We start from the raw sequence: 26,153 nt of genomic DNA on the forward strand, positions 1-26,153 counted from the left end.
AGAAACTCCTTAAATAAAGGGGATTTGACAGGGCAAGTGACTGTCTCCAGACATTTTTAAGCTTTTCCTTCTTAGCTAATATACTAACACTTCTGGTTTGACAGAGGTTCCCTAGTACAGAAAAATGCCAAAAGAAATGCTGCTACTTACTACGGAAGGCACATGAGTTTCAAAATACCTGTAAGAAATAAGATGTCACAAAACTAAAATGGAGTATTGATTTGACCTGTGGTGATAACCCTGTATTTTATTCAATCTGATATGCTTAATTTAGCTTTCTGTTCATTTTTTACAAAACCACAAAATATGCTACAAAACTGTATTACACTGAAAAGTATTGTAAGCAGTGAGTCTACCTCATTTACTGGTGCAATGGAGCATACCTGATGATCACAAGCAGTAATCTGAAGGCATTACATTTTGCTCAGTATATTTTTTGTTCTCAAAAAAAAGGTGTCAGTAGGGACATTACTTGAATTTAACAGGTCTCTGACAGAGATCTACTAATCACAGTTAAAACCAATCTGTATACATGATTTCTACCAATGGGAATGCTATTTGAAAAAAATCCCAAACAAATAAATAAACAAATCATTAAGAGCTCTTGAGGAACTCTCAGACAAATTTTCATACAAGTCTGGAGCATTTGACATGATCTCTGTTTTTCCTGACCCACATCTAAATCATTAACTTTTAAAGTGCCACACTTCAGCTATAGTCAGACATTTAGCAACCAGGCAATAGTAGTATGTGTATGTCAATATCTTCAAGTGTAACTATAGAAAACTTCCATCTATATGGTTCCTTGTTTCCAAAGGTCTTTCAACATACTGAGCATTCATTTAAATCAAAATTTTAAAAATAATATTAAAAAGTTACATTAAAATGTAACTATGCAGAGTTATACTTACACATAATTGTTAAAAAGCCTCTAAAATGTAATTTTTTTCAGAATATATATCTGCACATTGAATCCTTTACATCTGTATGAGAAAAAAACCAAAAATACAAAAAGTTCACCTCATTTATTTATATAGCATTGGATTCGCATGGGAAGGTTCTTGTAGTGGGAGGGATACAGGCATGGCTCCTGTAAGAAGCTGCCAGAAACTTCTCCTGGGTCTGACAGAGCCAACTCCAGTCAGATGCAAGACAGACCCACCAGTGGCCAAAGCCGAACCCATCACTGATGGCTGCTGTACCTCTGCAATAGTTAAGGAGGCAGGGAAAAAAATCTGTGCAAGGCAACTGCAGCCAGGAGAAAGGAGTGAGAATATGGGAGGGAAGGAACTCTGTAGATACCCAGGTCAGTGCAGCAGAAGGGGCAGGAGGTGCAGCCCCTGGAGGACCCCACTCTGGAATAGGTGGATGCCATAAGGAAGCTGTGACCCTGTGGGACCCCACACTGGAGCAGGTTTGCTGGCAGAATCTGTGACCCTGTGGTGAACCCACACTGGAACAGCCTGAAGTTCCTGAAGGACTGCACACTGTGGGAGGGACCCAGCCTGTAGCAGTTCATTGAGAACCTAGCCCATGGTAAGGACTTATACTGGAGAAGTTCATGAAGGACTGCGTCCCATAGGAGGGACCCCATGGTGGAGCAGAGGAAGAGTGTGAGGAGTCCCTCCCCTGAGAAGGAAGGCGTGACAGTGACAATGCGTGATGAACTGGCCACAGCCCACACTTGCCATCCCCTTGCACCTCTGAGGGGACAGGACATAGAGAATTCATGACCAAAGTTAAACACAGGAAGAAGAGAAGGCTGTGAGGAAGTTCTTTTAAGATTTGGGGTTTCTTTTTTCATTGCTCTGCTCTGATTTCATTGGCAGTGAATTGAATTCCTTTCCCCATGTCGAGTCTGCCTATGACAGTAGCTGGTGAGGGATCTCTCCTTGTCCACATCTCGATCAGTGAGACTTGTTCTGTATTCCCAGTCCAGGTGAGGAGGGGAATAACAGGGCAGCTTTGGAGAGCACCTGATGACCAGCCAGGGTCAACCTACCACAGACATGCACAGAACAGTAATAATTTGGAGATTACCAGTCTTCTAAAAGACAACTACGTGGTGATCTAATAACCAAGCACAATTTGTAGTCTCTAGAGAAGCTCTGACAAATCAGAAAAATGGGATTTTCCAGCAATTACTGCAATATTTGGCCCAGTTTCAATGTTGAGTCACGTGTGCTCCATAAATTATATATTTCTGGATGATGATCAAGTTTAGTATGGACTTATTGCTTAATTTGCTGGAGGATGAAAATATTATTAATAGTCTTTATCTTGATTAGTCTTATTTACAGCTACTCAGAGACTAATAATTTTAAAAATAAACTGGCAGGTCTATGGCAATCTTACCATAATTGATTTGGCATCAGGGGCAGGCAGAGAAGCAGGTTGTAACATATTAGCATGTGATTCTGCTCTTCAGGATATTAATAGAAAAGCTCCTGAAATTGGAGTTTGATGAAAGAAAGAAAATATGACATATTTTTATCTCTGTGGTTGGTTTCCCCAGACCCAAAACCCATATTTCAGTAAATTCAGCTGCATAGAAATGCCAAAACTAAGAAATGTAGGGAATAATAAAAAAATTAAAATCTTCTTTACTGTTTATTAAAAAGCATATTAAAGTTAGAGAGAATATATAAGGGCTTTAAATTTGCCTAAGGCATCTTTGAAGAAGCTGTCTATCAGATGTTTTGTATTAAATACTCATTAAAGCACATATATTCAGTACAGTATATACTCTGTTAAGTGATTTTAAGTTTCCAAAGAAGTTAAACACTGCCTGAAAGCAGAAGACCTGACTTCCTTGTCATGATGATCACCTGGCCTTCACTTCCACTGGAACTCAGATTGCCTGATTATAATCCTACAGGGAACTGCTCCTTATAACTCAGAGATATTTTACATTTTTAGACGAACTTTTTTCAGAATTTTCTCCATCTCTTCTTTGCAATCACACTCTCAGGCACAGGGGTCCTCAGTAGACTCTGTTTCTTAAGTGGTTGTTTTGAGTACTAGAAGTTATCCAAGAAATAATACTCTAAGAAGCAGTAAGGAGAGGGAAGATCCTCATGGTGACTGTTTTCCTCTTGCTTCAGGATTTACTACATTTTCTAAGGTTAGCTCAAGATTCAAGTTAGCTCAAGAGTCCGACTCCCAGCCTCAGCAGACACTGAGGGCATCTCTTTTCTGGAAGCAGCAGCACTGTATGCAGCTTGGTTCCCAAATGCCTGGATCTGGTTCCATGCTACTTTCAGTTTTGCTGCTTGTAAGAGCTGGTTTTAGGCTGTAAATAAGAGGTCAAATAAGTCACTCAACTGAAGAGTAATGTGACCAAAAAAAAAAAAAGCACCTTTTTCTCATCTGGCAATTGATTGGGTCATCCAAAAGGATACATGCAAAGAAGGAACAAGATGTCACAAGAGGGAGAAGTAGAAATTGCTAGAGCTTACAAAAGCATTAAATTAAATAAAATTAACAATTAACCATCCTGCAGAAGCTCCCCATGTAACCTGGTAAATACAATAATATACCTAGTGCTCATTATTATCTGTGGTATTTCTTTGTGTCTTCACAATAGTATCTCCACTGGTAAAAGCACTGCTATAGACATGCCCTGTTGAGAAATTCATTATTGCAGTTTTACAGGTTAAAACAATAGAAGGTAAATGATTTGCAAAAGGCTTACAACCAAGTTGTTATGCCAGAGCTGAAAATGCAGCATGAAGATCATTCTGAGAACACACAACTGTTGGCTGCATTGCTAAAGGTCACATTTGTGGCTCAACAGACAACCTGACTGCAGGCAGACTGGTGAACATTTTCTGCTGGTTCTCATTACTGTTCTTTCCCCAGCTTCATCACTTCAGTTGTTTCAGGATAACTTTTTCTGTGGCCACACAATAAGCTGTACTCAGGTACTGAGACAAGTTAAAAACGACTGCAGGATATTTTGCTGTATCATTCATACACAGGCACACATGCTAAGAATGGTGACAGATCTCAGGCCTGAGGCAAAATAAATGAACTGGTAATACGATTGTGAGAGATTGCTGGGGCAGGGAGGATGAGTGCAAGGACAAACTGAAACATCATGAAATAATGGGAAGAAGAAAACTGAGGTTACTCTTTATTGCTACAGCCCTGAAATCAAACAAGTTGAAGTGATTAGCTCACACACCAGCCTTTTTGTGTTCTAATTGTCTTTAATACTTTTCATGATATTCTAACAATAACGACTTTCAGAGAATATAAAGGTCAGAAAAAAGAAGTTTCTACAGCAGAGCAAACACACTCTCCCAGGATTACAGTTTTCTACAGTGACCATTCTTGTGAAATCGTTCTCAGTGCCCTCTCACAAGTACTTCAATATGGAGAGCAGCACAGTCACTGACAGAGTTTTATGAGACAAACTCACAAACCTCTCAATATCACTTCTTGATTCATGGATTTTCAAAGAAATTGGCTGCAAATGTTTCACATAATCAAGAAAAATATGTATTTTTATCTTTTCTTGTTTGGTTTTCATCTCTAACTTGCAAGTTTATTTGAAAGTTTGAATTCCTATTTTGTCTCTTAGATAGGGGTTTAAATCTGAAATTTGCTTCTTTATGAAATAAAATCTGAAAAGAAAGCAAGATTATTTTAGATTTTTGCATTTATTTCACTTGACAAAATGGTATTGAATCCATCTAGCAACACTGAAAGATGGCATCTCAATTCCATGTAACACTTCGCAACACTAAAAGCAAAGTACTACCTCCCACCTAGTTTTTAACTTAAATGCACGTGGTGTTCTCAAAACAGGTTCATGTGTGTAAGTACAAAGATGCAAAATTACCTGTAAAAGTATAGGGCTCATAGTCTGAGAAACATGGAATATCTTAAAGGAGAAAAAAGGCCTCAGCGGTGAACCTGGTAAAAGGCATAGCAGCTCAGTTTCCCGGGGGTGGGAGCCTGAATAATGGTTGCAGCTGTTTAGACAAGATTAAGGCCTGACATGAACTGGCTAAACTGCAGGTAAGTGTCCACTCATCTGCCCTACAGGGACTCAGCACAGGGATTTACAGATAGTGCAGAAGGCCACTTCTAACTCATACACCCATGAATACCCCATTTACTGTCATGAAGCTTGGCAACTACAGATGAGCCACAAGAGAAGTGCCCTTTCCAAGAGACTGAAAAAAGCCTGGTTACACAATGAGAATGAAAAAGATGGAGATATGGATTGAATGGATTGCCTGCAGCATGGAAGAACAATCTGTTTAAAGGCTATGAGAACAGAAAAGTGGCAAACCAAATTTGATGAAAAAGCTGGATTGGAATCTCTTCTGTGGGTCCACATAGATTTTTTTTCACTAAGAATGACAGTTCAAATGAACTACTCCTTAATAGTTGCCATATCTTATGGCAACAGGAAAGAGACAGCTAGTGTTATACTTGCAAAAGTCTTAGAACACATCTGCTATCCAAGAGTACCATACCTAACAAAGAGCTCACACAGAACTCTGGAAGTTGTTCAGACAGTGGGGAAGTATAAATTCCTGATTCCAGTGAAAGTGGAACTGGGAACAAATCCAAATATATCATTAGATTAAAAAGACTCTTCTTATCCATCCAAAAATGAATAAAGGAAGCAGCAGCTGCTGTTGAATTTTGTATCTTCTACATCAACTGGTGTTATTTAACATCTCAGACCTAGAAATGCTCTTCAGACAATGTGGCCGAACTGTGTTGATATACTTAAGGATGGACACATGCAGTCTCTACAATGTAAGTTAGAATTTTTTGACAGCGCAATAATTTATTTTGTAGTCAAAACCCAGATAAACTATTTTGACCAAAATAAGGAGTCACATCTGAGTTAGCAGTGTGCTGTGGCAGCCAGGATGGGCAACCCTGTCCTGGGGGGCATCAGGCACAGCATCACCAGCTGGGCAAGGGAGTGAACTGTCCCACTCTGCTCTGCACTGGGGCAGCCTCACCTCAAGTCCTGGGGGCAGTTTTGGGTACCACAATGTAAGACAGACATTAAACTATAAAAGACCGTCCAAAGGAGGCCAATAAAGATGAACAGTCTAGAGGGGAACCCATATGAGAAGAGACTGAGGACATTTGGTCTGTTCAGCTTGAAGATGAGGAGATCGAGAGGAGGAGACCTCATCACAGCCTGCAACTTCCTCATGAGGGGAAGTGGAGGGGCTGACACCGATCTTTTCAAGTTTGGGACCAGTGACAGGAGTCGAGGAAACAGCATGAAGGTGAGTCAGGGGAGGTTTAGGTTGGGTATCAGGAAAAGGTTTCCACCCAGAGGATGTTTGGGCACTAGAACAGGTTCCCTAGGGAACTGGGCACTGCACCAGCCTGACGGACTTCAAGAAGCACTTGGACAATTCTCTCAGGCACATGGTGTGACCCTTGGAGATGGTCCTGTGCAGGGCCAGGAGCTGGACTTTGATGATCCTTGTAGGTACCTTCCAACCCAGGATATTTTATGATTCTGTGAACCAGCAAGAAACAAACTCAGAAATCCCCTCTGAGTCCTCAGTCACTTTCCATGACAGCACAATACATCACAAGTTGAGCTTATAATACTCTAACAATCAGAAACTCCTAAAGTATACACTGTACAGCCAAAGCATAAATATTGCAATGTACCATTGAAAAGAAAAAAAATCTATCAAAAATTTTCACTGTGTTTGTACAATGATCATAATCAGTTGGGATGACCTGTCCTGACTAAAGCAGTCAGCCCTTCCAGATTTCTCTTACTGATCCCATCACTTGATTCAAAGACAGCAGTGAAAATGGGAGAGAGGCACTAAATTAATTAATTAGAGCTTTAGTTCAGCCATGAATCAGTTGAAATAAGTATTATTAAGAATATTGCTACAACTATGAGCTATTTTTACAATATTGTACTATCTGCCAAAATGACTCCTAAATGAAGTAAAATTTTTGAAAACTCTTGCCTAGTATTTATTATGCAAATTATGAACACACTGTTTATTTAGCTTACTCTATAGAAATTTCTTTTAAAAAACAAAGCAAACTCCAAAAATGCCTGAAAATCCAGGTTACAAGATCTTTCGATTTTAGCAAACAGAATTCACACTTGGGAAAGAGAAGCTGGCACAGTGAAACTGAAGTCCTCTGCATTACACAACAGTATTTCGATCACAGCACTGCTACAGGAATTCTGGACTAACTGGAAGTAAATCACACATTGCACAGCTGCTCTAAGTATTTGTATCTTCAGGGTAATAAATACACCCAAAACAATACCATACCTAAAGAACTGCCTTCCATTTCCACAGATGACTGTGAGAGGTACCCTTCACTTCATGCAGTTTCCCAGAACTTGTGTTTACTTGTGCACTTCAGAGCATTGCCAAAAGGAAGACCTCAAGAATCAACACAAGTTAAAACTTTCTGAGCTGCATCTTATTAGGAATCTTAAAGAATCAGACACACTTCTCACTCATTGACATTCAAGGATCTTCTCTGTCAAGTAGAAAATCATTGTAAGCCATTATCATGCTGCTTCAAGTTCACATTAAAATTGTTTCACAAACAAATCTGTCAGAAGCAGATGTCATCAATCTAAAGATGCTGTCCTACCCCCCATCAGCCTGCTACAAAACCTCTCCCCACCCACCTCTCTTCCCTACTTCTTTGTGCCAGCATGGCACTTCATGCTGTTACACAATGGATAGCATCAGTCACTCCTAATTTAATTCAGATCAGTTTCCAAATCCAATCTGTCATGGAGCTGACTAAATACTCTTGACAGGACATAGAAAAGACATGGGTGAGATGGGGAATAACAAGCAAGAGAATAGGACAACACTGACTCTTTCAGCACCACTACCATTTCATATAGCATTATCTATTGTGAAACAGTAATCTGGAACATGTTCTCCAGAAGGGTTGTGAAACCTCTACCCTCAAAGATCCTCAAAACCCAACTGAGTGGCCCTGAGAAGTTTCATTCATCTTTAATGCTTATCCTGATGTGAGCCAGAAGAGTTCCAGAAGTTTCTCTCCTCCCCACCTGTGTAACCTTGAGATTCTAGTTTGACTGCCCTGCTCAGCCTGAGAGCCTGGTGCTTTCCCACGGGGTCTCCAACAGGTCAACAATAACTTCTGACAGAGACAGACTTGTGAGAGGTAAGCATGTCTCACTAACTGAATCCTCAATAGGGTTTGAGTGCAGATGGTTTACAAGCTATTTGTTTATAAGATGGATGGGCACGAAAAGAAGTTAAACATGAGCTGAAAAGCATAGGAATTTTTTGAGAATTCTTTAACCCCACTTTAATCTGAAACCATTTTGTTTACTAATTCCTGCACAACAGGGTGTACTCATATCTAGTAGAAGAGGTCTATCTACCATACTAAGATAAAATGTTACCTCATCTGTATGTTTCTGGTTGTGAGCCCAGATACACCAGTCGAACAGGAAGATCAGTGTTAATATTCTTGAAATGTTTATGAAAATGCAATGTTTCACCTAAAGTTCCTACCCTACAACTATTGCAGTTTATTAAATTAAATAAATTTTATTCTGTGAAAAAGCATACTTTTCTAAACTAGCAAACAGACATTAACAAAAAGCCATGCTAATTTTAAGAGTAGTTGTAAAAAATTATTTCACCTACATAAATTATCAGTATTTATTTATAAGAAATAATATATTATTATTAATAATATATTGCATGTGCAGAAGAATTACTTATGATCTCTAGTTAACATACCAACTTAGGAACCATAAACCACAGCTTATAACAGATAATACACACAGAAAAGCATTGCAACAACAGGGCTGAAGGCAATCAATCAACAACATATTCATTAATAAAATAACTGGCCCTCCTGATTTTCCTTTCTGCCTCCTTCCCTTAACTTCTCTGTGCAGCATTGTGAAATATAGTTTCAAGCAGACATTTCCATGCCCAGATTGTTCTCAAAAGTGTTTCTCTATATGATAGCCTTTTAACTCTGGTGCATCCATAACTCCCCCCAACACACACTCTGAAGTTACATCAGTGGGGAGGGTGAAACACTGCATGAAGTTTTGATGCTGTCTGCTATGACAAAGGCTGGCTTCACATGCATTGGACCACACACCTAATTCTGACCAATGCAGGATGCCAATGTCTATATTTCTATATTACTTTTTTAACTTTTCATTTTTTAAAATTAATTTCTTAGTTAATCCCTCTCTCTTTACATTGACTTATTGATAAATTATACATACCAGTAATTCTAAACAGTTTGTGGGCAGCGAAGGGACAGTTCTCTGAATGTGGAAAACACATTCCTTCCAGCATCCTATCTCTCTGTCCTTCTCCCCTATATTTTGTCCCTAGTTTGTCCTTCCTGAGACTGCACCTGTGTAAAAGAACTAGCACCACAGAGTTAACTTCAGGCCCCGTACCTAGATCCAGCACCACCCTGAGCTATTGGGACCCTTTAGGTCCACCCACAGCAGCCAAGCCTCAACAGTTACAGAGACTAAAAGTCTCACTCATGTCTCATGAAGAACATGTTATACTCATAGGACAGCAGAAATTAAATTTTGGTTTTTGAAAAATTATCTTTCCTTAGAGCAGGAATTGGGGCTTGAGGATTTATTTTCTTCTTGATCCTTCTTCTGTGCAACTATTTCATTACTTTCTGGATCTGCATATTGTAGATCTGCTTTGATCCATGTATCTATTTATTACCTATTCAATTTTCCATTTCAAGTCACCCTGATTTTATTCACTGTCTCCTTACATTTAGAAATTCATGTCTGAAACACTGAATTCATCACTGAAACATGTTTTCAATCATGGCTTTTTATGACATCTGTTACTGCACATAAACACTTACAGAAGTACACAGGAACTATCTAGTGCTATTTTGCAGATACATTAAACAGACGGTTTTGCTAGTTTGAAACCCTCCCCAGTGCATTACACCTCTCAACCACTTCACTTTCTTGTTGCTGTAAATTAGTTCTACTTCACCTTGAATTAGTGTGCTGTCAATTTGATGGTAGACTGGAGCTGACATTGAGTACTGACATTGCATAAAGCCTTACAAAATGTTTCTCACAACATGTTGACTATCTGCCATTAGCAACTCTAGCCTCAACATTTTGCTTATCAAAAAATTACACCATAACGTCATTATTATAACTAGCAGTTAAATTACATCTATTGGAAGGTTATTAACATGTAGAAAGGAGAACATTATGAAAAAAATATTCATTTGTTTTGGTGTCCTGGGCTTTTTCAAATAACACAGACCCTGTGTATTCCTCTATCACAATCTCTAATTTTTGTGTTCCTTTTTGACAGGATTTGACTATACATGTTTTTCACTAGCTGGACCTCCAAGGTTGTGTGGTTCAAGTCACAACTGCATTTAAATGGACCATACCCAGATTTAAAAACTGAAGACTGGATTATGACTCGGTTATATCCAAAGACAGATTTTACAACAGTGTGAGTTTTTGTCACACAATTAGTCTGCTGGATTCTGAAGGGCTGCAAGCCAAGTCATGGCAACATTTAAAACAAAAGACGTGATTTCAAACATTCTATGTATAAACCACTTCACCCACTGAACATCACCTCTGCTTTATTTTGAATTGAATCCTAAATGCAATTCTAAATTTCTGTATCTCCTTGTCAAACAACTATTGCCAGAACTACAGCTGGAACAGCCTTTGTGGGTCATGTTAAATTCCTTAGGCTAAAGAGGCACCATCAAAAAGGAAGTGTATTATGAGCAACTCACACAGGATGTGAAAGGACTGCAAAACCCAGGAAACAACTGGTAGCCACTTATAAGCAGCTGAAAGAAGCCTCCACTCCATGTGCCTGGGTCATGGCAAGAACTACACTGGATGAAGTCATGCGAAAAACATGAAGACACAACACGGTGGTAGGAGAAAACTGTCCCACGTTATTCCTTGGAGACCTGGTAAGTGATTGTCATCAGTGCAGTAGCTTAATGTTTAAAAGGAAATACCACCAATTTCAATGAAAGCATCTCTGATAGGTTTATGAGAGAGGATTCTAAATGTCCTTCCAAGAGGGTTTCTCAATACCTTTTCTTCAAAAATTACTCTGAAGGTAACTTCATAAATGTGTAAAATTTGAACATTTCTTAAAACTGCAGAATGGCAAAGTTCCCTCTGCATCTATAATTTGACATCTCACACAGGTGCACTATAAAAAGACAGCATAAAAGCTGGGTCACAGACTACCTATGGGATTGTTCACTCAGAGGCCCTAGCAGCTGCTGTTTTGTCTCGGCATATTTACCTGCTTTTGTTGCCAAAATCAAGCAGATTAAAACAAAACTGAAGCATGCCAGTGGAGGATTGCCTATACAAACTCATACATATCCATACATCATTCATACACAATTAAACCAAATATGGACTTTGTGTAATAGATACTAACTCAAATGTATGCTAACAGCTTCCTGTTCAAAGCCTTAAAACAAAAATTCTCATTAGCTGTGTAAACAAGATCCATGTGATCAGTCAGCTTTTTCTCCTAAACACTTCAAAAGCCTCAATTAACTCTAAAATGTAGGTTTTTAATAACATCTCATTATTTTAGTAAGTTTAGCTGTTATAAATGTGATAAAATATAATTAATTTTACTGTCAGCAGGAGAAACAAAGAACATGGATAAGTTTCAAGTGACGTTCACAAAAACAGGAAAAAGGAAATAACCACACCACTGGTCTCATTCATGGATTATACTAAACATGACAGGCAGATATCTATTACTCTATGAAGACTGATTCCTTTCCATTTTCTAACAGGACATGAATTAAATTGTTTTGAACAGTTGACAGCTTTTAATAAAAGACACCACACGTATTTCTGGATTTGTTTTTTGGACCTAATATTTCATCCTATTTTAAGTCCACAGTGAAAATCATACTATTTGGTTTTTCCTTTTTACTAATTACAGAAAAAAGATTAATACAATCAACCAGAAAAAATTATTTTATTGCTTTAGAAAATCAATTTATTTGATTGATTAAGCAAATCAACCACAGAATCGAATTTGCCACTATGAGTCATATCAGCAGCTCTTCAAAGAACATTTGACTGCATACAAACTATTCACAGCTTCTTAGAACCTATTTAGTATTAACCTAATTTTCATTAGTTAATTTCTCCCATTCCAAACATACCATGTTGACCTATTCTGATGTCTTTGGCTTTCTGTAAGTCTTTACCTGGCTACTGCAGTGTGTAGCATAGATACTACAGCACAATAAAATATGTTGCATATAGGTATTTACATCTAACTCTTTCTAGGAAAGAGAAAATCAAAGGCAGTCTTTTCCTTTCGTTGTATTGTTTTGCTCTTTAGAATTAATCTGAGGGAGGAAAAAAAGGTTGACTTACGGCAGAGAGTTTTGCCATACACTCACTGTGCATTAGACCACAAGTTAAGTGAATGAATAAGTGAAATTAATTTTCAGGGTTTAATCAAGATGAAAAATAATGTTGTTCCTAAAGATACAGGCTATAAATGTTACTGAGTAGTTCTCTGCTCTACTGCAAATTTCTTGCTCAGTTTTGGCTTCCCAAGCCATTAATGTGCCAACATTACTTTCTCTTCCAATCCTTTACTTGTTTTCTTCATGTTGGCTGTAAACTTTTGGAGGCAGGCGGCTGCCCCTCAGTGCATGTTTGTGCAGCATGCAGCATAAAAAGCCATGATCTCCAATGGACTCTTTGAGCCCTAACTGAAGACAAGCCATTTCACAACCCTATTTTAAAAGATATCTGACATGAAAAAAGCATAGTGAGCAAAAATGTATAGAAATGCAAGGTGCATTGGAATTTTAGTTTGGGAGCACCTTTTTAATTTGCATTGCCCTAATACTATTTTCTAGCCTAAATTAAGTTTGATTTCCAAAATAGGAGACTCTGAGGAACTCTCAATAGAAGGCATTTCCTCTGCTTTCTGGAATATACTTCTACAAAGAGGATTAATGTAAGTACTCAAGCTATTATTTCTGTTTTAAAGGAAGCATGACAGCACAGGGCTATGAGAATCCATAAGCTTCAAATTTATCCCCACCATAAAAGGCCAAAATAAGACATGTATATGGGCCTTAAGGATCTTATATAGTCTGCCTATTTTTCCAAGTCTCTTGATGAAATTTGATCTTTTCATAGAGTGGAAGAAATATTAGAAAGCATCAATCAACGAGTCTGTTTGCATTATGCAGTAATAAGCTGACCCACTATAAATTTCTCTAATGATTTAAAATCTTTACATTTTATATTAATTTTGGCTTTAAAATACATCCTTTTTTTTTCCTTTTGAAATCTGAAAACATTGCAGATTAACTTTTATTGTCTTCTTGAATTGTGGAATCCAATGCATGTGAGTTGCTATAAATAAACATCCACTATGTTGTAGTAACTGACCTTTGGCCCACTCTTAGTGTCCTTCAGTGCTGAGAGAGAATTCACTAGATTAAATCATTAATCATAACCAATATCTCTGAGGACAGATCTCTCTTACAACCAAGTACCAGTGTTGCATGTGATGGTCAGAGGATACAGACTATTACTACCCAAAAGGACAAAGTTACTACTGGGAATGTTTTAGATGTCATTAGCTCAGCACATCTAGTTTAAGGTGTTCCACTGGTATTAATTTTCATGTTTTCTTAGCAGTGCTGATGGACTGTGGTAGGACAGGGCTTTTTAAGACTGATTTTTAAGTTGTATTGACTTAAAGATCTCATCCAGCCACTCAAGAAGGATGAAGTTGCATGACACCTTTATGTAAGCAGTCCCTTACTACAAAAATTATGGGTAAGCATGCAAAAAAGCCTTACTGCACTTCAAATTTCTATTTTCCATTTTCACACAGGTTTTAGTTGTACTTTTAAACTTTCTGTACTAGAAAATAGTCTATAGATACTGTTACGTACTTTCTTAAAAGAGCAGGGATAGCTGATTTTATATGCAGTCGCTGAAATTAAACAGCTTTTAAAATTACTGCATTTTTACTGTCACACATGGTTTCATTGCGGTAAGATACAGAAGATCATTTCTGAAGAGCAACAGTACTGTGGTAGTATTCAGAACTCCCTGTACCTAACTACACAAACACTGACTATGCTCTCTGCCTAGAAACTTAAATCTCCTTCAAGTGTTAATGAAAACATTGTCTATAAATACATGAAAAATAAATGGGAAACAGACATAAGTTTAAATATCAGAGAAAAGCTATGTAATGACAGCTCACTGGATGCCAAAGAGCAGCGCTTGTAACTTTCCCTCTTGTTCCTTCTTGTAACGCGCTGCCACAATTACTGCTCCCTTGGCTGCAAGCTGCCAATAGACTCTCAACAATACCTAAGAATAGACATCCAGGCATCACAGGAGCTTCATCTCTTCCACACTGTGTAAACAACATTTGTCACATTAAGCTTTACATACATTAGGGACAATTGCTCTGCAAAGCAAAGAGAGAACAACAAATGAAAAGTGATGATCAGATATGGAACGGCTGACGTTAGAATGAGCCAGCTGTAACTGACGGCAGGAAATAATGACGATGTCAGTAACAGCTGCTCACAACATGAGGGGATGTTTTGTCATACTGTATGTACTAGACAACCACAGTCACCCCCCAAAATGCACTACAGCAGATGGACATTTCTGCATTCGGTACCGCCAGAGGCTTTCCACAGTGACTCTTCTGCTTCAGTATCTTTTTGCTAACCAGAGTCCCTTATTCAACAGACCTAACACGGGCTTGCCTCTTTCATTTTTGGTATCTGTACTCAGCATATACAAAGTAACTTCCCCCTACTATGTTATATGCTTTTCTCTAGATCTCACTGACAGGACTTATGGGGCAGGGAAGAGGCTGGGTTGAAAAGGGAAGGGATGGTGTTAATAACTACTTTTTGCAGATCTGACGCTCCTTAAAATAAATTATTCTTGGCTGTAAAATATGTGTGTTTGCCTGCAATAACTAGATGCTACAAAAAGGACAGTAATCACAAAAATCACTTAGTCACCTACAGGAAAAAAAAAGGTATTCTTGTTTAAAGGAGAAACCGTAATTTAAATTAGGACAACTGAGGTTTAGCAAACTAGACTTAACTAACCAGGACACTGTCAATCCACTCTTACTGTTCTTCCCGTGGTTGCCACTCTGACTGCAGTCACTGCATTTTCAGTGACATCCACAGCAAACTCTGGAGATATTATTACTAAAACTGAAGTCAGATTCTAACATAATCTTACATCATTTGCAGTCTCACATTGGATCTTCTTCCCCATCAGTCTGCAGGGGCAACAATATTTTCCACCAAAAAAAAATTTAAAATACAAATAGAGGAATCACTGTGACCTCCAAGACATAAAACAGGACATCAAAATCTAGTTGCAGCTTTGACATTGTTAATTAATGGGGGAAAGTTGCTGCTATGGAAAGCAGGAAAAACAAAAAGAGAAAAGAGGGGAAAGGGGGAAAAGGAAAAGCCCAAAGAAAACCCCTGACCCCTGAATCTCAAAGTATTTCGGTTGACTGAAAACCAGAGCAAAAACATGTCTTCAGGAAAGAATGGAAAAGAAACATCCAAAATTTATCCTTCCACCATTTCACTTATTTGACTGGTTTAAGAATTTTGCACTTTTGATACACACAACTCACTCTTAACAAGTTTGTGAAAGTCAAATTCCAAAGAAGGCAGAATAAGTAAAGCAACAGAGAAATGGCCTATTCTGTTGTTGAACATTTAAATGCATCAATATATTACCTAAACCCACTTTTCTTATTTTGTTCAATAATTTTTAGAGAAAACAGGTATTGTAAGGCTGTTTGTTATCAGATTTGTTAAGTAGAAAAATTGTAATACTGAATTGGAGCAGAGGTGCTATAACTAATAATGCACTCAATTAAGTAGGGTTAATTTAAAATACCTTTTGGTAGGCTAAAGATATGTACACTAAAGATATGTACACTTTGCATTTGTTTTAAACCACTCAGCCAGTCTAAAGATGAGTCTCATTCCACTGTTGCCTGTGCTCACTTTCCTCCCCACTAATCCTATCTGTGTAACCACCTGTACACCTTTATTCTGGGTTAATTTTCTGTCACTTTAGTGAGCTGAATTAGCCAGTCCAGGAATCATTGTGATGCATGGGAAGTGGCAGGCATATATTGCCTGGGGTGAGATAGTACCTTTCATTGGCAACTGAATTTTTGACCAGTTGTCACAGAACTTCTTTCATAAGTATCCTATTCCTTCTAAACTGCACAGCTTTCAACTTCCTGGGCTTGTTATGTTGTTTGAAACACTTATTCAATTGTCATATTCTCTTCCACTAAATTTCACAGTGGAAGAACTGGAAATAAAAAATGAAAACAAGGAGAAAGAAATCTATCCTCTCTCTTTCACCCTCCAGAAACATCAAAGATTGTGTATATATATTTTAAAAATATTCCTTTTCCCCTTTTTGTGTCATGTTTTGATTTTAGCTCTTCTAAATGCACTGATCCTCTTTCAAATCAAACTCAATTTAAAAATGCATGCACATTATACTAATGTTATGAAATTATGTAAATGCAGTAATAGATATTCTCCTTAAACTTCCAGAATAGTTTATGTCACCCTGAACATATCCTGCTAATTTAATACCAAAAAATATATTTAAAATAATAACTTTGCTGAAGGAAATGACTGACCAAATTTGAAGTTTAACAAACAGCCATCCCAATCTATGACAATACTATACATATCCAAGGAATTATTGTTGTTACAAAACATTCCATTCTGGCATAGCCAGATTGGAGAAATTAGGCAGAAGAACTCTGGACAGGCTTCTTTAGGAAAATAAGCCTGACTGCCCCAATATCACAATTTTAGTTTACACAGTGGCAACATTTTTCTGAAAGAGCTCTATTATAGTTGGCTTATCATGGCAGAAATGTTGTCAATAGCTTTGACAGACAGGAATTTTGCAATGAGGTCATAGGCTTAGTTTGGATCTTCCCTTGTCTGATTAGACAGAGAGTATTTTACCACGATTGGCTCTAGCCGCTGATGGATTTTCATTCCCAAATACCTGTCATCACCGTCACTGATGCATTCAGGAAGAGCGAGACTGCAGCCAAAGAGCATGATGTGCTGATAGCAGTTGAGACGACTGAGGTAACTGAAGAACTTCAGGAACTTTTCCATTTCAATACTCTTGACGATGGAGAGAACTGAAGTTACAGTGGTGTAGTTATATGGCAGCATTTGGCACTGGCTGTTGGTGATATTTCTGCAGGCACCTGTGAAATCAAAACAGTATATTTAGAACAATAGTATGACCACTGAATAGCATGTATTGAACTGAATAGTCAGTATATATAGTATAAAAACAATGCTGGTATCTCACAGGTAAGAATACATTCCATAATGCTATTATAATACTGTCAAAAAATAAGAAAAAAATTACACCAGAGAAGCTTAGCTTGGAAAACCAAATAAGCTTTTAGCTATTTCCGCAATCCTCTGACTTATTACAAAACTGGAATAGAAATAAAACCAATTTTTTTCTGACACAGCCTGGATACAATAAAATTCAGTGGAAGCTGAGAATAGAAGTCACACACAAAAAAATGGGTTCTGAAGCTGCTCTGGCTTTAGCATTAACATAAAGTTTCTCTTTTCGCTACCATTCTACTTTCACAAGTAGAAATTTCATCAAGTGAAATTTCATCAAAATTATTCATGAGATCATCAGGTATCTCCTGAGGCACAACTGCAAGACGGTCCCTGCCACGGCATGTGGCAAGAAGCACTGACATTTTTGGCTGAGATCACATGCATGGACTGCTTTAGACCTTTTTAAAATTTATGCAGTCATGACAGAGAAGGGCACAGTTCCTTGGAGCTATCTGATCCTTTTGTGGTACTTACTGGCTAGACAGCAGAGCAATGAATTCAAAATTCATTGATAAGAACAAGGAATTTTGTGGCAATTATATAATTTTTAAAAGAAAGAAGATAATAAACCCAGGACCTGTCCTTGAAACAGAATGATCACACAGAGAAAAATATAAATAGTCTCTATCCATCATTCTTATAGGATCCTTTCATGTACTGTAAGGCTGCAATTATGGGGATTATAAACTAGTTTTGGCAATACCTACAGGAAGGTAAGAAGAGCAGTGAATGGGAATAACAGCATGTGAAAACACTGTTGATCAGAATAGCATGGTCCTTAGTTATATGGGTAATTTCTGACATTCATGTGAATTAAGAGTTTTCTGTTTATCACCAGCAATTGCCAAATGGATTGAACTGGTTAAAAAGTGCTTTTTTCTACTCCAACAATTGCAGTGCAAGTGTACAGTTTCATATTCAGTCCTGCTGAAACTAATTTAAACCACACATTTTCCCTTTCCTATTTTCCTCTTCAAATTGTTCCTACAGCCTGCATCTGCACAAAATACACTGAACTAGCAGGCTGAGCTGACTGGAAATAACCACCTACCTTCTCTCCCAAAAGACAAAGTTCATCATAGCCCCAAAAAAAAGCAACTAGAACTGCAGCTAAGCTTAATCTCTCTTTTCAGTTTTAAAAAACTGAGCCATGCCTGTAATGATAATAAGGCCATAGTTCCTCACCCAGAAGGGCTTGCTGCTTCCAGATTTATGAGGCCATGCAATGAACTAGCTCTGCACATCAGGCTGCCTGCCTTTTCTCTCTTCGCATGCACCACAATGTCGTTTTTTGGTGGGCACAGGGTGAAAGGAGAGGAAGAGGAGAAAAACAACTATTTCACTTGGATCAAATAATTTGATTGAAGAGCTTTTTGGCAAAAAATATTTTTTTCCAAGAGAGGAGAAGGGGTGGGGCAGTGCAGTGACAGAAACTAGAGGTTAAGGTCAGAGCTGCTGAAAGACAAAACAAGAGTTAGTAGAGTGAAACCTTGTGGCTGGAGGGTGATGTGATATGTTTTAACCATTGCAGTAACCATTAAGGCCACAAGATCCTTGTAAACCATTACCATTTATTGGCTAAATTTTCCTTTGACAGAAATGCTAATAGTACTTCATTCTCTCTGTATCAGATGTTGTAATAAAAACTATTCATTTCTTCAGACCCTGTTTTTCTTGTAGTGTTAAAATTTTTGAGTGTGACACTCCTACTGATTTGATTTTAGTAGCCTACTACCATAGAATTAGTTTCTTAAATTTCTTGAGATCTGTTATCCTGAACTTAAGTGTATTTTTCCAAGAGTCTAAAGAGTACCCAAATAGTGCTCTTCCTACTAGTTGAAATGGTGGGGATTTCCTCCAGAATTTATTTTATTTACAATTAAAATAAAATTTAGATATAATTTCTCTCACTTTACTCACTTTATTTCTCTGGGTTTTGCTTCCTCTTACACAATTCAGTGTAAAACCTGCCTGTTTTTCTCAGCTTTCTCAGTACCAGGTGCAGGCGACAATGGGAGTTCACAGGCTGGACTCTGTGATGAGAGGCCAGAGCTGCCCCATGGCAGACACGGACAGCTGCAGCTGGCACCCAGCGGGTGACCACAGGGCACAGCTGTGAGGACAGCACTGCTGGGAGAACCAAATTCTGCACTGGGACTGAGTGAGGAAAACAGAAGTGCGAGAAAGAATCCTGTATCACTGAGCTGAGGGAAGAAAGGGGAAAGGCTCTTCAGGCACCACAGCAGGAATTTCCTCTGCAGCCCATGGAAGGGAGCTGGGATGGAGCAGTTATCCGCTCTGCAGCTTGTGGAGGACTCCGTGCCAGAGCAGGTGGCCATGCCCTGAAGGAACTGCAGCCTGTGAAGAAAGCTTATCCTGAGGAACTGCAACCCATCCAGAGGGCACACACAGGATCTGCTCTGGAAGGACTGCAGACCGTGAGGAGATCCAGCATTGAAGCAGGGAAAATTGTGAGGAGGAAGAAGCAGCAGAGTGGAACTCTTACGGACTGATTACAACCCCATTCCCCATTCTCCTGTGCCGCTCACAGCAGGCAGGAGGTAGAGGAGTTGGAAATGAAGGAGTGAAACAAAGCCTGTGAAAGAAGGGCAGGATGAGGGAAACTGTTTTAGTTCTTATATTTTTTTCTCACTATCCAGTTCTGGTTTTAATTGGCAATCTTTCAAATAATTTTCCTGGGTCTGTTTTGCACCTGATTGCAATCGATAAGCGATCTCTCTGCCTTTCACTCAACCTAAGATATTTTTCATCTTGTTTCCTGCCTCCCACTGTCCTGTGGAGCGGATGGAGTGAGAGAGAAACGGGATGGATATCTGGCAGCCCATAAAGAGAAATCCACCACAGTCTAATAGAAAATGTCCTTTCTTTCCAAATTCAAGTAGCATGAACATATAATTGAGAACACTTTTTGAGACACAATTGAGAACTGAAACAATTCTACAAAGTTAGTTTCAATTCATGCATTGCTGCACTGTCTCTAAATACTTAGCTGGCCTAGATCGAACTTCACCATGTAAGATTTGGATAATTTTTAGGTGCTTCTCACTGCATGGAGGTGACCATGGCAGGGAAGATAAACTCCATGCCAACCAAGCATAACTTAAATAGAAACCTGAGAGTCATGTGGAAAAAATTCAGTGATGTGGGGAGAGAAGGGGAAATTATAGGTCACCTTTCTGTATGGAAGGCTAGACAGAAGCAAGGACAGGGCCACATCAAAGATGGAGTAACAGATTTAGATCATTTGGATAATTCCCACTACAGGTTAAAGTTCTCATGAGTCTCAGTGTCAGGCTATATTGACTATATAAGAATATAAATCAAAGGAAAACTTTACATGGACAGAAAACCAAAATTAAACTATGGAAGGAAATAGCTTAAAAAAATCTAGACATCAATTTTTTTCAAGCCTGATCAACATCTCTGTATCATTTTTACTATTTCCTCCAGTCTAAAACTCTCAATCCCTCTAACAAGCACTCTGTTGGTTAATCTGCAGCTGTTGGTGTCAGGACGTGGTTTGAGTCATGGTTAAAAGTCAATAAGGAAACATCACAGAGAGTTTCGCCATACTACTCAAAATATACCAGTCAATGTAAGTCAGTCATAATTTTCTTCATACTTTCAGTTTGGATCCAGTTCACTTGGCTTTGTTTTCAGATCAGATAGTTAAAGATCCTTCTTTTTTTTTAAATTACTTTTTCTGCTTTCCTTTAATATTTCCCCTTCAAGACTGCTAAAAATGCTTATCTTTTAACCATCTGTCCTGAATTTGCCATCATAAATAGTGAGATAATGAAAGCATTTCATTTCTTTGACAATTTCAGCTCTTCAGTGCCTGAATGATTCTTCCCATCTGTTGGAGACCCCTGCTGTCTCCCCCCCAGAGTCTCTCTTATTCTGGACACAGTGGAAATTACTGTTTACACAACATAACCTCCCGTGTGATTTTATTTCCTTTTGTATTTCACTTTCACTTTCTTTTCACTTTCTGTATTGCAATATCAGCTTCATCCTATAATTTCTACAACCTTGTATTGTTAATGCAGCTCTTATTTTCAGATAGACCTTTTATATCCCTATTTGTATACTTTCTCCTCTACCCAAGATCACAGAAATTATCTAACAATTATGATATATAACAAGTGCATATTACCTTTTCAATCACGACTGCGATTTACTCTTCAACACATCCAACCTTGCTTGTGATGCTTTGTTATTTTCTGCTACTTGGATTTCATCCAACTTTTCTGCACTTAATGGTTTATGGTCTAGGTAAGATTTTTGAAAATTATTTACACAAGAATTTTAAAAATACTTACAAGGGTGTAAGCTATTTAGATACATATAATTTCAGCCTATTTAAATCTATAGTGACGGGGGTGCATTTTTTGGACCAATGTCTTAGTTCTAAAAAACCAATACACTTTTATGTCCCTTGAGCCTCAGTTTCTTTTTTTCCCCTCATGGAATGCTGAAACACTTAGAACACAAATACTGCAAATGTACCTTTATCCAAATAACAAATTAAACACTTGTTTTAATCAGGCTGCCTTGTCATCCTACCAAAATTCAGTCTATCTAAATGAATCACACGTGTTTTACATGCAGTTAAAATTACAGATACTAACGAAAGCATTACAAAGACTGTTCCTAACTTTATTTTCCTATACATTTTGAATCACTAACTGAATATTTGAGACTGCCATACCAAGATCTAACATCTTTCACTGTATATCCAAAATGAGACATCTAGCTCTGAAAGGCATCTATCTCATTAGAAGTGCACTGTTTTAGTAAGCATTACTTGGATGCTTCGAATCAGAAGGGAGACATTTGTGAAAAGTTGCAGAACCTCTCTGTCAGACCATGGGTAATTAAGGGAATTCTTAACTTTAGCACTGTTCTCAAGATCCTGATGGAATAAACTGCTTAAAACTCTTCAGATCCTCACATCTAGGGATAAAATTAGCCATATACTATATGGACAATTTTTTTTCATAATTTCAGAGCACCAGCAGACCCTATTCAAATCAACAGGGGAGGTACATGCCAAATGACTTTTTAAAAGCTATACTTCAGCTTATTTTGAATTTTAATCTTGAGGCTAGACAGCTTCTCTATTTAGAGCATCTTTTAAGCATGTGCTGAAGTGCTGTCTGAATAGGAATGAAGTTAGCATATGCTCAAGTGTTGTTCTAAATACTTGCCTTCCCTTTTTAAAGACGTCACTCTCTTGAAGTCTGTAGCTCCTTGAGATTTAATGTGAACCAAGACACACTGTCACCATAACACTAGAAAAATAAAAAATTTGCTAAAGAGATATCTGTAAATGAAGAAGTTTCCAAATTCTTCATGACAAGGAAAGTGGAGTGAAAGAAATTGAAGTAAACACAATGAATGAAGAAGAGCTAAACCCCTCATCTGTGGTTCCTGCTAGGATTCTCTTCAATTGCACATAGTCCTTCTGTATTTACTCAGGTACATTAGCACAAAATCAAAACAGTATTTTAAACTTCCACTCATACTGATGCTTAAAAAGAAACATCATGTACAAAATACATGTCAACTGCTCTGATTAGTTCAAAACTTCTTCTAGAATAATAGACACAATTCATTTCTGCAACTCTATTAAATAAGTATTGAATGATAACTTCATAGGGGTAATTTCAATAATGATACCATGAATTAAAAATAAGTTCTAGTCAGTAAGAAGCTTATAAAATACAAATCACATTGTTCAAAAGCATTTATTTCTTAAGGTTTCCTTACTGATGTATATCAGGCAACATGTTTCATTATCTTACAACTAAAGCACAGGTTAATATTATTCCTTTATTATATATTCACCTTTTAAAAAATAGCATAAAAAGCTGTAGTTTCAAGATTAAAATTAATCTCTAATTTTTAAAGATGGCGACTTAGTGAAAAGTAAATTATTCAACAGCTATCTTTGTCTAAACTGATGCCAACCACTACCTCACAGTTATTCGCCAAAAGAAATCAAGAGACCAGTGTTTGCTTTGTTGCTGTCTCCCATGTTGCTGCTCTCTGTTAAAAAAATCCACTAAAATATTAAGGGGATGCTTTATCACTACCAAAATTTGTAACATCCACACAGAACAACAAACCCACTGGTGACAGAATCACCATTCCATGATACTTCTTGTTTCCTTTGCAACTGACAAACTATTTAGTTGTACCGTGGAAATACCTAAAAGCATCCATTAAGCATTGACAAAGCGAAGGAAAAGACAAATTAACTCCATACTCTGGTGTAAAAGCACAATATTATAAACAACGGTCAACAGCAAGGTCCCCATTTCTAATAGCCTCTCTTGACAAGAACAAAATTGTGGTGTTGACCAGTATTTCTCATTCAAGAGGACTACCACAGCCAATAAAACTTTGGTAAATACTGTGTCTGTAGATAATACAAAAGCAGAAGTGTGTGCAAACAGCAATATCACCATTGCCAACATGTAAAAATGATGAAGGGATGGAAAACAATGTAAAAGAAGTCCCTATTCTAGCTGTGAAAAATAAGCATTTCTCATTTGCTAGAACAGAGATCCTCTACAGTATACTGCAAAATGGAAACATGGATTATTAAGAAGAACTTACATAAAAGCACTAATAGCTTTTATTTTAGGTGGTATTTTAGGCATAAATGATCCTTTGGGAAATTATCAGAGGCAATTTACACATGAAATGTGTAATGTCTTAGTCCCTAAAGAAAGGCTTAAGAGGAGTGCATTTATACAGCCTTATTACAGCACAAAAACATAATCTGAATATAAGCAGTAGTAAGTTGGTTACATTTACATGTGGGTAGACATTTGACAAACTTCTGTCTCCTGAAGGTTCAATAACAGTGACGATAGCCTAAAGATAGAAGCAAGGTACTTCTTGAGTAAGTCTCCAACAGAAGGTCATGACTTTTCTCAAGTCAACTGACACAACCAGAAAAACATTTCACAAGACAACAGAACTGATGCAATGGTACCATACTGCTTCCTTTCAACCTTGTGTGCTTGTCATTTCCTTTGAAACAACTTCTGCGCCAAACCACCCAAGAGCTAACTTAGCCAGTGTTAGGGCTGAGTCAGCTCACTGAGCAAACAAATGCCATAAAAAGCATGCAGCACTGTATGGTTCAGAGCAAAGGGAATGGGGACACTTTGTCAGTATCACCAACCTTGAAATGAAGCCCATCTGACTCATAATAGTTTATGTGGAGAAGAGGAAAACAAACTATAGAACAGCAAATCCCATTCATGGATCTGAAACACAAGTCAGGCACCAGCAGTAGCTGAGAACAACTGGTCGGCATTTAATTTCATTCAGCTAATGAATTATACAATATGAAAGGAAATAGAGATTGTCAATTCCCCCTTGTGCTCCACAAGGTACCAAAGGGAGAGGTGGTAAGGCTACTGACCACCTGCAGTAGAGAGAAAAACAATTCATTATCTCCCAGGTAGGGAGTGGATCACCCATGAGGGAAACACAACTCATATTTTAGATCAGAGGTGAAATGTTATCATAATTATTTTTTAAAGCAACCTGTACCAGCTGCTTTAGAGTGGAACACCACATTCAGTCTGCCCCAGACACTTCTTGCTCTGAGCAAGTCTTAAATTCTATTCTCTTGACCAAAGAATGTTGCAAAAGGCTGGACACTTCATCAAGCCACTTCATTTTTTGGAGCCCCACTTCTGTCAGCAAGTTACTTCCAGATGCTGTTCTTCTTGGCTGAAGCACATACTTTTTAATCCCTTGGGCAGGCACAGCTGACAACAGGTAAGCTCAAGAGCCAAAGCTGAGGCTGAATATTTACCCCCCTGCAAGCAGGCCGGTGTTTCAGATCTGGTATTTTGATTAGTCATTTCCTAATTACAGAATTCTTTAGTGAAATTGGAGACATATTTCTAAGAGCCTGCCATTAAACAAAAGGCATATATTGAAATTAATTTTACACTTAGATTTATCATTATAGGCTACTTTCCATGGTACATTAAGTTGGACAGGATTTTGCTATTCTTCTGAAACATGTGCATGACTTTACCCCTCTTGATAGGGCTTTTTTTTAAAAAGGGGGATAAAAAATGGTAGCCTCCACTGGAACCAGGCAGGCATCCAGATGTTTTTGGTTGGGGTTATTTGTGGGTTTTTCTAATAAACATGTTTTCAATAAGGGAAAATGAATGCTAGTTTGATTGACAACATTTAATTATGTACCAATACTGTTATGTTTGAAACAAAACAAAAAAACCCACAGTGCTTTTCTAAAAGATTTAAAATAGTTTAGGTTATGAATAGGTCAGCACAGAAATAGGCTGTGCCTGAGCTGTCCAGCTCTTTCTGGTTAATTACCTTTCTAGGATAGCCACTCTTCTGATCTATTTAATAAGAAATTAGGTGCCTTTTTTCCAAGTACATCTCACAATGATAATTATACCCACCTCACTTTCAGATAAAACTAACACAGAAAACCCCTCTCTGCAAAATCTGTCTAGAATCTAAGAGCACAGTACAGCACCTCACACTTGAAAAGAAAAACACTGCAAGTACACACATACTATGCTTTGCAACCTGCAGCTTCCCATGTGGAAATTCACAGGGGAAGTTTTAGA

The 26,153-nt window shown here is 37.9% G+C and overlaps 1 protein-coding gene across 6 annotated transcripts in view; it reads right to left on the bottom strand.

Annotated features, from left to right (window-relative positions):
- The window catches only part of CORIN (corin, serine peptidase), a 120,557-nt gene that overhangs the window by 60,891 nt on the left and 33,513 nt on the right, over window positions 1-26,153 (bottom strand). For all 6 annotated transcript variants that reach the window (XM_030947027.1, XM_030947026.1, XM_030947024.1 and 3 more), the window contains one exon: window positions 17,129-17,339. In XM_030947027.1, the coding sequence (XP_030802887.1) occupies window positions 17,129-17,339 (211 nt within the window). The remainder of the gene's footprint in view (window positions 1-17,128; window positions 17,340-26,153) is intronic.

The sequence above is a fragment of the Camarhynchus parvulus genome, chromosome 4 (genome assembly GCF_901933205.1).
Source record: "Camarhynchus parvulus chromosome 4, STF_HiC, whole genome shotgun sequence".
Classification (NCBI taxonomy): domain Eukaryota; kingdom Metazoa; phylum Chordata; class Aves; order Passeriformes; family Thraupidae; genus Camarhynchus; species Camarhynchus parvulus.